General features: G+C 37.5%; 2 protein-coding genes across 2 annotated transcripts; one reads left to right on the forward strand and one right to left on the reverse strand.

The window, feature by feature from the left end:
* Positions 1–2,660: 2,660 nt before the first annotated feature.
* LOC131993845 (stathmin-4-like) lies at positions 2,661–9,879 on the forward strand. The gene is made up of 7 exons (XM_059359905.1): positions 2,661–2,705; positions 4,073–4,140; positions 4,251–4,346; positions 5,190–5,398; positions 6,051–6,212; positions 6,322–6,339; positions 8,353–9,879. The coding sequence occupies exons 2-7, from the start codon at positions 4,128–4,130 to the stop codon at positions 8,359–8,361; spliced, it is 507 nt and encodes a 168-aa protein (XP_059215888.1). The 5' UTR covers positions 2,661–2,705; positions 4,073–4,127; the 3' UTR covers positions 8,362–9,879.
* A 1,110-nt stretch (positions 9,880–10,989) lies between these two features.
* On the reverse strand, positions 10,990–12,380 carry il17a/f1 (interleukin 17a/f1). The gene is made up of 3 exons (XM_059356594.1): positions 12,351–12,380; positions 11,347–11,564; positions 10,990–11,248 (listed from the first exon to the last, which is right to left on the reverse strand). Exons 1-3 carry the CDS (start codon positions 12,378–12,380, stop codon positions 10,990–10,992), a joined length of 507 nt encoding a protein of 168 aa, XP_059212577.1.
* Positions 12,381–17,518: the final 5,138 nt, after the last annotated feature.

The following is a 17,518-nucleotide window of genomic DNA, read 5'->3' on the forward strand; positions in this document are numbered from 1 at the left end:
TGCATTACATCATCTGTTTCAGTGTGAGGATGGAGAACACTGAGAGAACACGGTGTTCTGCAGTGATGCATGATGGGAGCTGTAGTCTGCTGTAAGTCATGTTGTTCAGCTGTGATGAAGCTCGAGTCAGTCGCCAAAACAAAGGTCAGAGGTCACATCCTGCAGCCTGGATCTGACCTCTGACCTTCAGCTGACAGGTGGAGGAACTGTTTTATTTTTTCATCATTTTTCAAGTTTCGTTTGTTTATGTATCAGCATTGTTGTATTCATCTTCTGTGAATTTGACAAAAAACACATTTCTGCAGCCAGTTGCAAGAACCCTTGTGTACTTTGTCTTCAGTGTTTCTAAACTCCTGAAGACATACAATGTTGTGGCACATTTGGAGAACTCAAGCAGATATAAAGTTTAAGCCTGTCTGATCAATTTAATGATACTTGTTTGACTAATAACACACAGATAAATTAATTTTTAACAACACAGTTTTAATCTGAAACCACTGAATTAATTTGAATGTTATCAGATAAAGTCTTTGTTAAAGTTGGTTACCAATTTTCTTTTTAAGTGCATTTAAAAAGACAGAACACAGCAGCTGTGATTTAAATTTGCACAGTTCAATGTTTTACAGCTATACCCTCCAAAAATCAGTATGATTATCAGTCACTTTTATTAATAAAATAACAAGCATATTGTTTAATGCATAACTGTTACAGGATCCAAAAATTGGGACGTGATCTGAAACAGATGAGACAAAAACCCAAAACTTGATCTGAAGAAATATATTTCTCAAATACAGAAATAGTGAACTCATACTGAGAGAAAATCTGGGACCAAAATGTGTTTTTTTTTCAATAAATTCATCATCTTTTCGATTATTATTAGTGTTATTATAAAGAGAATAAACGCTGTGTGGAACTGAGAGCTCTCAGTTTGAATGAAGAGCGACAGACGAGTCGGCTTTTAACCAGCAACAGATGGAGGCGTGAATACACAAACAGAGCAGTGTGTGCGTGTGTGTGTGAGTGTTCAGTCAGGATGAGTAACAACTCTTTGTCAGCCTTTAAATTTAGCGCTGACATTTAATCAGAAACACACTGATCCAACAAACCAGATCAGACCAGATCCAGCTCTCATATTCACTGTTTCACAACTTTATTGCCCTTTATTTTTAGGATTTATTAGTTTTATTTAGAGTGCAGTTTGACACAAAGTGTATGGTTCTGTATGTGCGTTGAAATGTGTATCATGTCACTGGGGGGTCAAAGGTCTGTGTCACCTGTCTGTGACTATAAAGTCCAATAAACATGCGATAATATAAAATAATCTTAATCCTAAAACATGATAATAGAAATAATGATTGCAGCAGAGTGAAGATACCCAGAATAGCTCCTGAGAGTGAATCAGTTCAGACAGATGAACGGCTTCAGTGTGATTTTCAGGGATAAAGTGGATTAATTTATAGTGCATAACTTTATTTTTAGGACAATAAATGCGTAAAATGCAACACAAAATAGTTTGCCGTGACGTAAATGACAAAAAAACAACAACCGATCTAACCTGCAGAGATGTAGAGATGTGACTGAATGTTAATGAAAGAGTTTTAAATCTCATCTCATTTTATATGATACGAGATATTTCAGTCACAGTGAAGACATTTTACTGCAGATCTCACTTAATGCCTGCAGGACAACAGTCAAGCAGAAGCAGCTCCTGCAGGTGTTTCACCTTTAGTCATTTATTGCACCTGCAGCAACACCAACACTCACTCTGCTGCAGCCGATCACTGACAGAGAACTCTTTGAAAAGGCATTTCAGATGTAATTTTTAAACAAGCATTCCTTCTGACATCCTGACCCACAAACCAGCCTGAGTACAACCTTGATCCTCTGGTGAGTCACTGTGATCAAACATTGAAACCTTTTCTGTTCGGGTTCCTCAGTCGTGTGAGGACCTGCAGGAGATGCAAGAACTGACTTTATCATTTATAATCTGCATTTCTGATGAGATATGCATTGCAATAGAGAATCAAAATCACTCATACGAGCCAAATATGTGTTCGCAGAAACACATAAAATTACTGTTTCAGACTTGCTCTTTGAATATTTTACTGTTGTTTGATTATCTTAATTCATATTTTTGTAGACTTTTATCAATTATTTGCTTATTATTAGAATTAATTGTATGTAAAGGAGTCAGTAACTTGTTTTTTTCTGCTGTAGAACACATGGTACATGTCACATTACTATACTTAAAAAAAAAACACATTTGCTTAATTTCCACAAGATGTTTATCCCAGATGTTTCTCTGTTATTGCTCTTTGTGAACCATGACCTCATGACTTTTTCTGACCAGATGAGCAGTAAGTGATGAAGTTCTCGGCACTGTGTGTGAACATAATGAGCTGTGAAGAAAACCAGTGAAATTCTGGTTGAATTATCCAGTAAAATCTGTGAAGATGAAGAGCTTACTGTCAGTGAGCAGCAGGATTCCTCTGAAATAAACCTCCTCCTCCACCTCCTCCTCCTCCTCCTCCTCCTCCTCCTCCTCCTCCTCCTCCCTCTGCCCTGCTGGGCCAATCACAGCCCAGCATCCCTGCCGGCCAATCAGATGTGTCGTGGGTGATGTCATGCAGCAGGCTGCTGTTTGGTGCTGATGCTGCTGAGCTGCAGATCTTCAGTGTGAACAGAGAGACGAGCATCACTGCAGGGTGAGTCCAGCTGCACACTTACATTCATATTAATTTATATCTGCATGTATTTATCATTATTTTTATTTCATTTATCAGCTTCCTGCATGTTTGCAGCTCAGATGGCTGCAGCTTCTTTTAAACAGACGTGAACAAATGAGAGCCGGTTCCACGCGTCTGCTTTTATTCATTCTTTTATTTATCTGCAGATTATTTTCATCATTTTGTTGTTTTCTTTGTTTCTTTGCTGCAGATTTTCTTTCTCTTGTTTTTCTTTTTGGTCAGTTCAGTGTTTGACTCGACTCACTGCTCTCTGCAGAAGGTGATGCGCTTACTGGCAACAATGACATCATCGCTTAGTCCCTGCACACATACACACACACACACACACACACTCACACAAAGTGTTCACAGTGTGTTTGCATGTAAAAGATACTTAATTTAAAACTAAGTGGCAAACAGTATCATGATTTTAGTCTTTTTATTCTATAAATTTGACCTGAAAGTGAAGATTTGCAGCTTTTCTCTGTTTGCAATCTGAATCTCTTCATGTTTGTTGTTTAGACTTGAATATTTGGCATTATTTTAGTGCAGTTAGTGCAGAGATTAAAAGAAAAGATGCATGAGTAGATATCATGTCCTGCAGCTGCAGCTCTGCTGTTTGTGCTCAGCTGTTTTGTTTTTAACTTGATGTTTCTGTGGATTTTTTTCTGCACTGAGTGAGTTTACAAAGTGAAGCTTCATGAAGAGTAAAAAGCTGCTGCTAAATAAGTTGGAGTGTTTGTGCAGCAGCTGTGCGATGATTCACTGAACTCCTGCAGCATGTTGTGTCTGATTCACACTTTGGTTTAATTATTTTTAATCTCCTGAAGTCAAAAACAGCTCACAGTCATATCAATGAGTCACATCTTTAAACAAGTCGTCACAATCTGACCTTTAAATCTAAATGACTCTCAGCTCCGTGGAGGAACCTTTACAGAGCATGCGGGTATTGATGAATAATCTTCTGAGTCATATCATAGACATTTGTATTATTTAACATGCAAACTTTGCAAACAGGAAAAAATTGACCAAATGACAGAATGATGCATGAAAAAAATATGAAAACAAGTTTTAATGCAGACTACTGAGTGGCCTTAAACTCCTTAAACTCTTGAATATCTCATGTTGAGGATGCAGTTTGTCTTTTTGGCACTTTTTTTCTGAATTGTTTCATATTGTTTGTCTTTTTTAGTTCCTTTTGTTCTGTTTAGTTGCTGTTTTCTCCCTACACACGCTGCAGAGAAGCTTTCTTTACTCTGGGAAAAGATAAAACATAAAAACACAGTTTGAGTTCAGTGTTTCCTCTGCTTGCTGCACTCTAATGTCCCTGGTGCGTCTCTTTGCAGGAACAGACTCTACCTCACCACAGTGTCTTTGACAGAGAACAGCAGCAGCAGCACGATGACTCTAGCAGGTAAAACTTCATGTTCTGACTGATTCTCTCAGAGTTTCTTGGTGAATCTGCAGAGATTTGCGTCTGAGCTAAAGCTTTTCTCTCTCTCTCTCTCTCTCTGAATTATCCAGCATACAGAGAGAAGATGCGAGAGCTCCCCCTGGTGTCTCTCTTCTGCTCCTGCATCCTTCCCCGAGCCAGTGACACGGCGGAGGACAAGAAGGAAGGTCAGCAGCACTTTCCTTCTCTGGCTCAAAACATAACATCACTAAAACACAGAATAATGTTATTAATGTTTAGAATCATTTGGAAATGATCCCTCTGATATTTTTCCAGAGAGATAAACAACATTTTAAGTAAAAGATGGTAATGCAGAGATGGACGAAGTACTAAGATCTTTACTGCAGTAAAAGTAGAACCCCACAATGTTACAAGGGAAAATCCTGCAACCAGAAGTTTTGTTTACAAAAGTATTGGGATAAAAAATAAGCTTGATGCACCAAAAGTAAAGTAGTTATTATGCAGAATGATCCATTTTAAGACAATGTTTATAATATCACTGATGCATTAATATGTGCATCACTAACTTTGGAGCTCCTCATCGACTGTAGCTTAATCAATAATGATGCATTCTGAGTTGTTCTTTATCTATGTTTTCAATTCTGAATCTGCAGACTAACTCGTGTGTCAAGTTATTGTAGTGCTGCAAAAAGTACAATATCTTCCTCTGAGATGAAGTGAAGTAAAAGTATAAAGTAGAATAAAATGTAAATACTTGAGTAAATGCACTTAGGTACATTCCACTACTGCACACATCAGTCAAAATCAAGATATTATATCTAGTGCTCAGTTTATTATCTTTTGAATGCATTGCATATCAGTATCTCCATTTCACCCGACCTGCTTATCTTTGCCCTGGATACCAAGAACAGAACAAATCCACACAGACATAAAGTTAATCTTCAATAAAGTTAATAGTTAATAAAAATTATTATCTTCAGTTGTTTCCTGCTGCAGAAGAACTTTCTATCAGTTTGTGGTTGTTTCATGATCTTGTCTTCTTTTTGCAGCCGGCGTGGTGGACTTGAATCTGTGCAACATTCGGGACATGGAAGTGATCGAGCTGAGCAAGCGGACGAGTGGCCAGGCCTTCGAGGTCATCCTGAAACCGCCCACCTTTGACGGCGGCCCCGAGCTGAGGGCGACCACGCCACCTCGCCAGAAACCCTCGCTGGAGGAGATCCAGAAGAAGCTGGACGCCGCCCAGGAGAGGAGGAAGGTGGGTGAAAACCACAGAGACAGCTGTGAACAGATTATTTATTGTTACTGCAAAATCACACAAGTTCTCACTACAATTGACAACTCTCATTTCACTTTATAGATGAGCTGTAAAGTTGAACTAGGTAGGAGCTCATTAGTGTTTTGCAGGTGTTTGTTCAAAAGCAAAACTATTGGACAAACAAAACGATTGCAGTTGATCCTCAGGGTAACATTAATGTCTGAAACAAATCTTATCACAATGCAGCCAATAGTTGTTGAGATTTTTCAATGTGGACCAAAAAAGCAGAGGCCCCACAGTCGATCCTTGAGGAACTCCACAAGTTATTTCACAGTATTTTGAGTGACAGTTATAGAAGAAATTCAAAGTTTCAATTTAAGGTTTTTTTGGCCTGATGTCTGATTGTCTGAATTAAGTCTGCAACCTAGTTTGAGGTCTTTTGATTTGTGACTGGCATTCAAATTGACCAAACACGGAGCACTGCTGATTTGGTCGCACATCACGGCGTGGTCAGAAATGAAGCTACTGGAAAACTAGACCACCAACAAACTTGTGTTTAGATTCAGCATAGTTTTGTCAAATCTAATAAAAAAATGAATGGGATTCATGCAGGTAGAAACTGACTGTACCTCCTCTCTCAATCTCCCTCTAGTGTCATGAGGCGGAGCTGCTGAAGCACCTGGCCGAGAGGAGGGAGCACGAGCGTGAAGTCGCTCAGAAAGCTCTAACCAAAGAGCGTCAGGAGCACCGCGCTGATGCCGACAAGGAGCTGCGGCAGATGCACCTGAACGCCTCACAGGAGCGCCTGCAGGAGGTGAGGACGCAGGTTTTATCGTCATGGTTTTCTCTTATTTCAACTGAAAAGATTCTGATTGTATTTTATGAATAAATCACTAAATGGAGTTTGTGTTTGTGTCTTTCAGGACAAGCACAGTGTGGAGGTGAGGATGAGCGGGAGGAGGAGGAGTAGGAGGAGGAGAGGGGCATTCTGGGTAGACAAAACATGAAGACAGACAAATATACAGACAGGTTTACAAAAATATGTTAAATGGAAAATGTTTGACTTTGTGGGATTTCACTGCAGAGACAGTTCACATCAATACTAATCTCATGTCTGTTTGTAATGTACAAAGCTGGACTCTGTTAGCTAGCTTATCATAAAGACTGAAAACAGATTGAAACAACTCGCCTGGCTCAGTCCAGAGCTTATAAAGTTCACAGTTCAACATCCTATTTGTTTAATCTGAACACAAAAAGAAATGTAAAAAACTTTAGTTTGTTGTTTTCTGGGGAGTAATGTGCTAGAACTATTTCAACAACAGTCAGTATAGCTTTACCATTGTGCCCTTACTGTCACCAAACCTTAAGGTAGAGATGGCCAAATTAAGCTTCATGAACCATTTTCTTTTTTTCTGATGGCTCACACTGAAAGCATTGAATTTCCACTCCCTGAATCTGTGTTTAAACCAAGAGGGCCATCTGTTGGGGTCAACAAATGCAACAAATGGTTCATGAAGCTTTATTTGGACATCACTACTAAAACCTAAGCTCTCGGACAATGCACAGAAGAACTGGATGGATGGATACACTGCTGTTACATGGTATAGAACTGATAACTTCCCCTCTAACAACAAACTGTTGTCTTTACATTTCTGTTTGTGTTCAGATTAAATGAACAATAAACAACATGTTAATCAGTGATCTTTAGAGAAGCTGGTAGGTGGATTTTGTGTAGATGTTTCCCACTTTGATGCTAAGCTAAGCTAAGAACATCCTGATTCCCGCTCTTTACTGAACAAAGGCATGAGATTTGTATCGATCTTCTTTAATCCAACTCTTGAAAAGAAAAGTGTTTTTTCCCAAAATGTCAAACTACTCATTTAACTAACTCTTTATATTATTTAGCCTGCTCTTTAGTGAAACAAACCTTTACAGATGAAAGTCCACAAAAATGACAAAATATTGAGGCTGACCTTTGAGAACAAGAGTCAGATTTTCAGTAAGATGGTTATCTTAGCTTAGCATAAAGACTCTAAACAAAAGGAACTGCTAGCCTTGGTCTATAAAAACACCTAACATTCATTCATAAAGCTCAATTATTAGCGTTTCATATCTCATTTTCAAGACATTGAAAAGAACAACAAAAATACATTCTCAGGGGATTGTTCATAGACATGAGAGGTGTATCTTCCCATTAAACTCAGGGTTTTTTTTCAAAAACGTAAAACTTTTCTCAGCAACACAGCTAAATGTGTGGGTAGTGCCCAAAAAATGTGCCAAAACCCCCTGCAGTATTCTCCTGTTGGTGTTCACTCAGGTTCTGAGCTTCAGGTGGATTGGATGGTTGCACTCTCCCACAGGAATAAGGAAAACATCTGTGGAAGAAAGCCGACGGTTCCTCAGTGAAGCCAGGGTGACGAACCGGTCTTCTTGGGGTGTTGTCTTCCTCCACTTCACAGTCTGTCTTTAACTTCAACAGTCTACAAAACTTGGTCCTGAGTTTGGAAATGGTACCAAATAATGCTGCAGCCTGCTTACAGGAACACCAGCTATTATCCTGAAGGGACAAACGTACAGCACTCACAAAGTCAACAGAGCTGCAGGACTCTAATCAAGAGCCAATCAGGTCTCACATCTGCAGCATCTGAAGCTCAGAACAAGACACCAACAGGAGATACTGCAGGGGGTTTTGGCACATTTTTACCCACACGTTTAGCTGTGTTGCACATTCCACAGAAGCCAATCCTTAAAGTTTTACCTCGTTGTAAAGTTGACGAATCAGGTTTTACAGCCATATAAAATACAAAACCAACTTGTATTATTAAAGGGGAAAAATGATTGACTTAAATAATGTTTCTAAACTTTTTTGGTCTATCTGAAGAACATGTTGGCTGCCCTTTTGTTGTCCATGTGTCAGTAACGAGCTAACCCCGCCCTCTCTCTCCTGCCTGCAGGTATCTTGATGGCCTGATCACAACACAAGCTGAACTTTCTTTGGAAGCCATTTTGGAGAGCTGACGAGCTGAGGATTAATGTGCCGGCAAACCCGGCGCTGCTCCGACTGGGAGACTGACAGGAAGAGACTCTGAACAGAGTGAGAGAAGAAGAAGAATAAAAGAGGAGCAGGACAACCGAGGTTGAGTCCGACTGTTCCGCCTCCTCTGTACGACCAGGACTCTTCTTAACGAGACAAACTCTTTGTAACGAAAAAGACTTGTGAAGAACGCTGCATATTCATCATCAGATGGTTCACAGGGGTTTTACAGTGCTTTGTTGCCATGCCAACAGTGCCAATGTGTTCATGTGTGTGTGATTGTGTTCGTGTCAAGGACTCAAAGTCTTCTGTAAAGAGAAAAAAGTTGGACCCAATGAAATAAAAACTGGATCTGAACCCAAAAGGAAACGTGACTAAAAAGGAGCTGAAAACATCCAGCTGGACAGCAGCAGTGAGACTGGCATCTTCTTCTTCTATGTCACAATGATTCGTCAGACAAAACCTGACTCGACCTGAACATGGACGAGTCTCTGCTGCCTGGATAAACAGATCACCTGAGTTTCACAGCTCCATCTGCTTGACAGTCAGATCTTTACATTTACTGTAAAACAGAACAACAGCAACAGAGGTTCAGATGTTGGAAATTACAACAAAGTTTTGGGTCAGGACCGAGTCAAGACAGATACCAGGACAGGCAGGAGACCAAAGAGGAGATTAGGAGTCTGAGACTGAGAGTCCAAGATGGGAACAAGACCCACAAGACCACCAACAAGTCCAACCAAACCAAGACAAGTTCAGGTCAAAACTGAGTCAACACCCACAAAAGTCCGAGTTAATAAACTCAAATATATCAAAACGAGTCAGAGTCTAAACACACTTCAAATTGGGAAAACTTACGTAGGACTGTACCAGTTTGCTATGTTCTGCAGGTTTCCTAAGCTTTTTCAGTCTTATAAAACATAAAAAAGGTCACAAAATGTCAAGAAGGCAAATATATTTGCAGGTAAATAGAGAAATTCAAATGTGCACATTCTGAAGTTATGTCTTTCACTCTTTCTTCACAGACAGACTGGTAAATTTGCAAAATTCAGCATGAATATCGCCTAAATACACCAACAATGGCTGATGTATTTGTCCAGTTGCTTTAACAAAGTGCAGCATTCAAATTATTTAGAATTCAAACGTCAAAAACTCTGAATATCAAGACAGTGTTTGAATATAAGCATTAATGCTAACATTGGAAGCTACATGTCTGTGTCCATAAAGACACAATGAGCAGAAACAGCTGATCATTAACCCATTCACCCCCTGATGATATGAATGAAAGAAGTCTACTGAATAATCGAATGTGTACAGTGTTTACAGCTGCAGTGGTGTGTGTGTGTGTGTGTGTGTGCGTGCGTGCCTGCGTGCGTCCGTGTGTGTGTGTGTAATGTAAGGAGTCAGGGTGATGATGATGATGATGATGATGATGATGATGAATATAATGTACAGAAATCACATTATATTTTAAATTCAAGAATAAAACAATGACACTTTACAGCTTTGTGCAATTTCTTTTATTACTGATTTAAAACTACTAAATAAATACATTAACATTCATATAACATCACTAATAAATACCTACTAAAATCAATTAAATTAAGTTAAATAAATATTAATATTGATAACATTTTTAATTCCATTTGTGCAGTCTTCCAGTTTCTCAAGATTTCACTTTCAAGACAAATAAAAACAAACAAAAAAAAGATATTAAAAATTGTGACAGAAAAATGCAGATTAACTCAACATCAGAAAACACAGAGCAGCATTCAGAAGAAAACTTTCAAAATAATTCAAATTAAATCAAGTAAAGCTAAAAGTTACTTTACTCAATTTAGTCATTTCTGACAAACTAGGTCATATTTTGGGAATAATGTTACTTATTGGCTCTGATTTTTAAAATCATGATTATCGTCACTAATAATTTTGACTATGATGAGGGATATATACTTTTATTTTTTACTTTTATGTCCTTTAATTATTCTCTGTCCTTTTTATTCCCCAGCCACAGTTTTAACTACATTGAGGTTCAATAAATCCGATTCTATGCAGACGACTCCTCGCACTCCCTCTCATTCAGATAAACTCAGATCAGAAGTTACGGAAATCAGGTCATTAACTTATCTTTTAGTCATGTTATGGCTTTCTCTCCTTCAAAATAAAACCTGCAAAGGACTAGGGAACTGACGTCTACGCTTTAATTACTTCCAATAAATTATGAGATGTCCTATAAAAAAGAACACTAATGCTTATGATTAAGCACATTTCCTAGAGATTTATTTTCCGAATTTTCATTCATCTGTGAACTTTTTTTTGTTATGTTTTCATAACGTTTTGTGCAAAGTGCAACATATTTTCTGCAGTATTTAAAATTTTGAGCTTTTATAGTAGATGCAATAATTTTTTCGGACACTTTTAAAGATTTAATTGTGTTTTCTGGACACTTTAGTCCAGTCCACTCTTTAGGTAAGTCCACTCATCTCAATTGAAACTTTTGTTTGGCTATCTGTCCACGGTCTTCAGTCCTGGTTTTAGACCGACCTGGCACCGGTCTTCAGTTTTGGTGCCGGACGGTGGGTCGAACGCAGGTGCAGCCCACGGCAATGAGGCGGGACTCCAGCCGGTAATGGTAGCTGTGCCCTGCGCCTGACCCCGCCCCCGTTGACTTGACCCGGCGTAGCAGCAGCACCTGGTGCATGATGGGTCTGGACTCCAGGTTCAGGTCCTCGCGGCCCTCTGAGTCCAGGCAGCCGTGCAGCAAACAGCGAGCCTCGGACAGCACAGGAGGGAACAGGGTGTCGTCCCGGGACATGCTGAGGATGGAGACAACAAACATCAAGTTATCTCTAAATTATTTTACTGTTACTTTTACTGTGTCTTAAATTTAGATTGTGGAAAGGTTTGTGCGTACTTGTAGGTCCACGGGGAGATGGAGGCATTCTGCAACGGCCGGATATTTCTGGAGGGAACCAGAGCGTTGGGGTCCAGCTGCAGGGGGACCGTCTCCACCGCCGCCTCATCAGGAGACTTCCTGTGGGTCTTGGTGTGTTTGGAGTGGCTGGCTTCTTTGGGCATGGGTACTGCCAGCGCCATCATCATCATCATCATCATCATCATCACACAGACACCCTGAAAACCACAAGGGGTTAAACTTCCGTTTCAATTTTAATCTATAAAATGACTCAAATGTTGCAGAGGTGAAGGTGCACATAAAGGAAATATACTGTTAAAAAAAACAGCATCATATAAATTAATCATATGTTATAAATGTGTCACACTTAAATTCTCATTTTAAGATATTTCACGTGTAAAACATATTTCAACATTTCACATAGCTTCTGGAAATATAATGGTCAAAAAGGAAGTTAAAATGTTTTTATTTTAATTTAAATTTAATATAAATTCAATGATTAAAATGGCTTGAATAAACAGTTTTTGCAATATTATTTAAAAAACAATAACATTTAAATAAAATAAAAAATTAAATGCTCAAAGATTTTGAATGCTGGAAATGTCGTAAATTAAAAAGAAAATTTCAGAGGTTTGAAGCTAAAATATGGAAACATAAAATGATAATTGGATAGTAAAGATTATAATAAAAATAATGTATTTAAATATGAATTTAATATAAATTAAATTATTAAAAATGACTTAAATAAACAGTTTTTGCAAAATAATTAAAAATACAAAATTAAATTAAAAATACAAAAAAAAAATGCTGAAAAAGTTTAAGAAAAATTTCAGAGATTTGGAGCTAAGAAATAAAAACATAATAAAATAAAATTTAAATTTAATTTAAATATTTCAATCTTCCTTCTCAGTGTCTGTTATTTTTGTTCAGGAGAGTTTAAATCTCGTCCTGAACTCGTCACCATGTGCACGGATTTAAATAATTTTATAGATTTAATTTCTTACCGTCATTTTGGAGTTTGATGCTGCAAACATGTCAAAAGTTTGTCTTTTGTGCTTTGAAAGTCCTCGTTGTCTATTTGGTTCGTAATCAGACCAGATTTTTTATCTTTTTCTGAGCTTTTGCAGACTTCGCAGAGTCTTCAGGGTCCTCGGGTTCTGCTGGAGGTTCAGGTTGTCCTGCTCTTCTTCTTCGCTGGTGTTCTGCTGGAGGTCGTGTCAATTTATCCTGCTCAGCATCACTTCCTGTGATGATGTCACCACCGTGTGTCTTTGATCCTCCTCTCTAACCACGGCGGCATGACGAGGCCGATGGTCGACCCACTTTAACAGCTTCAGTTATTCTGCACACAGAAGCTGCAGCACATTTTCTAGGTCATCACCTTGAAACATCACGTTATACAACAGTTTATTAAGAAATTTATGAAGATCATCAACTTCAGGAAAGTTCGTTGGGAAACTTTTTCAGACAAATCTCAGACACAGCTGTCCCCAAACTGGAGGATTTTTGGTCTATATGAATCATAAACAACCTACAGCAATATTTTACTTGTGTTGCTCCATCTTCATGTCAGCAGTTTGTCTTGTTGTCCTGTTTTAACTCTTCATGAATCTGCTTTTATGCACTTTTTACACATTTATGCAAAAAAGAAAAAAATGCAGAGAATTCGAAAAACATTGATTACAAATAGCGAAAATTATACTCGGCTGACATGGAAACGTTAAAAGCAAAATGCAAAAATTGGAAACAGTCTTTCTGAATAAATGATAATATACAGTCATGGAAAAATGATTAAACCATTGTTTTCTTAAATTTCTTGTTCATTTTAATGCCTGCTACAACTAAAGGTACATTTGTTTGGACAAATATAATGACAACAACAAAAAAATGCTGATAAGAGTTGATATCTAGACATTTTCCATGGTTTTATTGATAATAACCAAAATCCTAATCATTATATTTGTCCAAACAAATGTACCTTTAGTTGTACCAGGCATTAAAATGAACAAGAAATTGAAGAAAACAAGTGTGGTCTTATCACTTTTTTTCCATGACTGTATATCAAGAGATGAGGACTATCTTCTCATCGCTGCACAGACCTGCTGGAAACTTCCTCACAGATGTCACATTTCCATCCAGTTTTCTGCTGTTTTTTACCGTTTGATCCAGCTCCTAATAATCGTTTTTCTTTGGCCTATTTTGTTGAAAGCAGCTCTATAAAGAAATAGAGTTTGGTGTGAAGGAACTGGACCGGTCCTCTCATACCCTTTTTCGACCAAGCCAGTTCTCCGCCGGTACCAAATGGTGAACCAGTTCTTTAGTTTTCGACTGCCAAAGAACCGGCGCTCGGCCTGGGAAACTGGTTCCACAGCGGCACCAACTCTTTGCTGATAAGTCCAAAATTAACCCCTTATCATTCCTGCATATTAACCTTAAAACACCTAAAAAACATATCAAAGACATACCCATAGTAAATTGAAAGCTGTTCTTAAATAGTTTGTTTTGGAGTAAATCTGGTTTTGGTCACATTTTAAAGGTAAGGTGAATTCGGGTAATATAGGAAACTTTTTGCAATTTTGACTTTGTTATATTTTTCTAAATTTAAAAATATTTTATGTAATTTCAGTCACATGACACCCATGGTAGACCAATAGTAAATCAATCAATCAATCAAACTTTATTTATATAGCGCTTTTCATACATATAAATGCAACTCAAATGTTTTGATGACTATATTTACTTTAAGCAGGAAATAAACCAGCCAAACCTTAAGTGTCCCACATTACCCGAATCCACCGTATCACTCTGGAATTTATACTAAAATTGTCAGAAAATCTGTTAATGCTGCTGGTACTGGGTAATGGAAGTTGAAACACAATAGCAAAATATGTATTTTTTGGGTAAATACAGGCCTGGAGATCATTATAGCATTATAGCTGGGACTCATAAGCTGGAAAACACAATGGGGTCATGTAGGGCTGTGCGATATATCAATATAAAAAATATATTGATGTATTTTTAAATGTGGTACGGAATTAGACCATATCGCTTTTATTGATATAGTTCAATTGTTTTATCTTTCTTTATATATAAATGCTGCCCTCACTAGGGTTTGTCATATTTAGTTCTTTTGTAATGTTCATTATTCTTTTCTTATATAAATATACTGTATTTATTTCAGAAAAAGATTGGCCTATTTTATTTCATACGCTATTTTTATTTAAAATATTTTTTTATTTAAATCTGCACTTTATGGAGCTTTAACATCTTACATTCAGTGTTAATAAGAATGAATCCACAAGTTGAACCAACTGCGAACCAGCACTAGCACCAGCTCCGAAACTGGCCCTGCAACTGCTTTGGTTTGATATTACTGGAATTCAGCTACCGTTTAGAGTAACTTCACAGCTGCCTCTGTGTCTGTAAATCTCTGAAACCAGACTGAAACCAGGAGAGTGGAGACTGTTAAAGCAGCTTATTAATGAACATGGTGACACAATCACTGACACTTATTTATATGTCCATATTTTTGGCCTTCTGGTACAATGAGAGTTTGAAAGAAAATGTAATTCTGTGTGAGGAATTCTGCATGGAGACTTGAAATTTGGTACTCAAAGCATGCATCAAATGCATCAGGCCGACAGAAGCAGCAGCAGTCAGGATGTGAACTTGATGAATCCATCTTTTTCTGCAGTTTACATGCATAAGTGCTGAGAAATAGGACAGAATATATGTGAATGAGCTGCAGTGACAGACGAGCTGTGCAGTTATACTCTGAAAACAATGTATGCAGGCTTCACATGATCTACTTTCAACTCGTTTCAGAATGAAGCTCGATTTAATACAGCTGAATCTGCAACTTTATAAAGAGTTTCAGCTCATTGTTTATCCGTCCAGCTGCAACTTTTCTGTCCTGATTCCCTCTCAGGACTCTCAGACTCAGTCAGAGAGCAGCTGGTGAACACGTTGGAGCATTTAGCAGCTAAAGACACAGATATTTTTATCAGGATTTGGTGGGGACCAAAAATAGAGCTAAAGGAGAAAATAAAGAGGCGATAATATATGTTGTAATATATATTATGTTGCCTTTCACCCAGATTTGCCACTTTTTTCTCATAAATCTGCTACTTTTCTCTGGCAGATTTGCCACTTTTGTCTCATAAATCTGCAACTTTGTTAGCAGATTTGCCACTTTAATCTCATAAATCTGCAACTTTTTTCTAGTAGATTTGCCATTTTTAATCTCATAAATCTGCTACTTTTTTCCTCATAGATTTGTCACTTTTTTCCTTATAAATCTGCTACTTTTTACTTCTAGATATGCCACTTTAATCTCACATATCTCCAACTTTTTACTCCTAGATTTTCTATTTTTAATCTCATGAATTTGCTACTTTTTTCTCGTAGATTTGCTGCTTTTTTCTAGTATATTTGCCACTTTTAATCTCATGAATCTGCAACTTTTCTCGTAGATTTCCCACTTTTTATCTCATAAATCTGCTACTTTTTAATCCTAGATTTGTCACATTTTTATCATAAATCTGATAATTTTTTCTGTTGGTTTGCCACTTTTTCTCATAAATCTGCTTGTTTTTTCACAGAGATTTGCAACTTTTAATCTCATAGATCTGCAAATTTTGTCTCCTAGATTTGCCACTTTAATCTTGGGGCGGCTGTTACTCAGTTGGTAGAGCGGCCACTTTAATCTCATAAATCTGCTACTTTTTCCATCACATAACTTTGCTAATTTTTTCACCAATCATTCATTCAATCTGCAACTTTTTTCTCCTAGATTTGCCACGTTTTTCCCAGAAATTTAGCTACTTTTTCTCCTAGATTTGCTACTTTTTTGTTGCAGATTTGCAATTTTTATTCTTATAAATCTGCTACTTTTTTCACAATTTTTCCTACTTTCAGTCTCATAAATCTGCAACTTTGTTAGCAGTTTTGCCACTTTAATCTTATAAATCTGCTATTTTTTTTTCTTCTAGATTTGCCACTTTTTTTCTCATAAATCTGATACTTTTTTCTCCTAGATTTGTCACTTTTAATCTTATAAATCTGCAACTTTTTTCTCGTAGATTTGCCATTTTTTGTCTCATAACTATGCTACTTTTTTTCTCATGAGTTTGCAACATTTTTCGTTGTAGTTACTTCACTGAAACATCTATTCAATGTTCTAATCCATCCGTCATCGGTTCTCACGGCGGGACGTCCCAAGTAAGAGTTTGTTTGTAAAAGCTGGCAGCAGGGGCGGGTTACCACAAGCGGTTACAGTGACGTAAAGGTTACATGAATTCTGATATGACTGTTCATATTAAAAACTAGCCTGTGTCTGATTCAGGATCAAATATGATCAGATTAATGACCAGATCTGTGCTGCTGACGCTGAAACAGATCTGAGTCATGTAATCTTCTCAGTGTGAAATCATATTTATTCTTTCAACTTTTTCTCTTCCATACAGTCATTCATTTTTTTTATTTTTTCCAACCAAAACACCAGCAGGACAAACAAAATATTGATGTTTAATTCATCGATACACAGATTAATGTTAATCCATAATGTTGGCGGTCCCTGACATTTCTACAATTTTCCCACAGTCTGAAACTGTTAATTTTTTAATTTGTTCTCAGGAAATCCTGTGTAGGATGGATTTCCTTTGAAGTTAACCTGATGAAAATGTGTCATAAGTCATAACATCAGTCACGTCAGATTCTGCATCACAGCTCATTTAACTCCTTCAACCCTTATCACAAAAAGAAGCTGTAGAAACAGGCTTTGCCAGAATTTGAATTTTCTGACAGATCGGATTAAACAGATTAAGTTCTGTTATAAAAAAGTAACCAAACTTGTGTTTAAATGTTGACATTTGTGTCAGAATCTCTTTTTTCTACATGTGTCATTTAAAATAAACGTTTGCACTAACCAGATCCTGTTACAAACAGTCATTTCTGCTCCTCAGAGACACTGTGAAGACATGATTGATTCTGCTGAGACCAATGGTCACGTGACAAATATTCACTGAAAATCTGTTGTGGAGGAAACCGTTTTTTGTAATGTTGCAATTTTGTTTGGTCATTTTATGTCTTTTTTCTTATTTTGCGTCTTTTTTTGTCTTTTTCTACAACATTTGTGACACTTGACGGGGACTTGGAAAAGTGTTACATATAA

Source organism: Centropristis striata, chromosome 2 (genome assembly GCF_030273125.1).
Source record: "Centropristis striata isolate RG_2023a ecotype Rhode Island chromosome 2, C.striata_1.0, whole genome shotgun sequence".
NCBI lineage: Eukaryota > Metazoa > Chordata > Actinopteri > Perciformes > Serranidae > Centropristis > Centropristis striata.

Excerpts from the sequence above, each read along its gene's own strand:
- LOC131993845 (XM_059359905.1), top strand. Across the intron at positions 4,347-5,189 it reads GGCGGAGGACAAGAAGGAAG|CCGGCGTGGTGGACTTGAAT; the intron begins GTCAGCAGCACT and ends TTCTTTTTGCAG. Across the intron at positions 5,399-6,050 it reads CCGCCCAGGAGAGGAGGAAG|TGTCATGAGGCGGAGCTGCT; the intron begins GTGGGTGAAAAC and ends ATCTCCCTCTAG.
- il17a/f1 (XM_059356594.1), bottom strand. The coding sequence starts at position 12,380 with ATGTTTGCAGCATCAAACTCCAAAATGACG. Across the intron at positions 11,565-12,350 it reads CATCAAACTCCAAAATGACG|GGTGTCTGTGTGATGATGAT; the intron begins GTAAGAAATTAA and ends TGTGGTTTTCAG. Across the intron at positions 11,249-11,346 it reads ATCTCCCCGTGGACCTACAA|CATGTCCCGGGACGACACCC; the intron begins GTACGCACAAAC and ends CTCCATCCTCAG.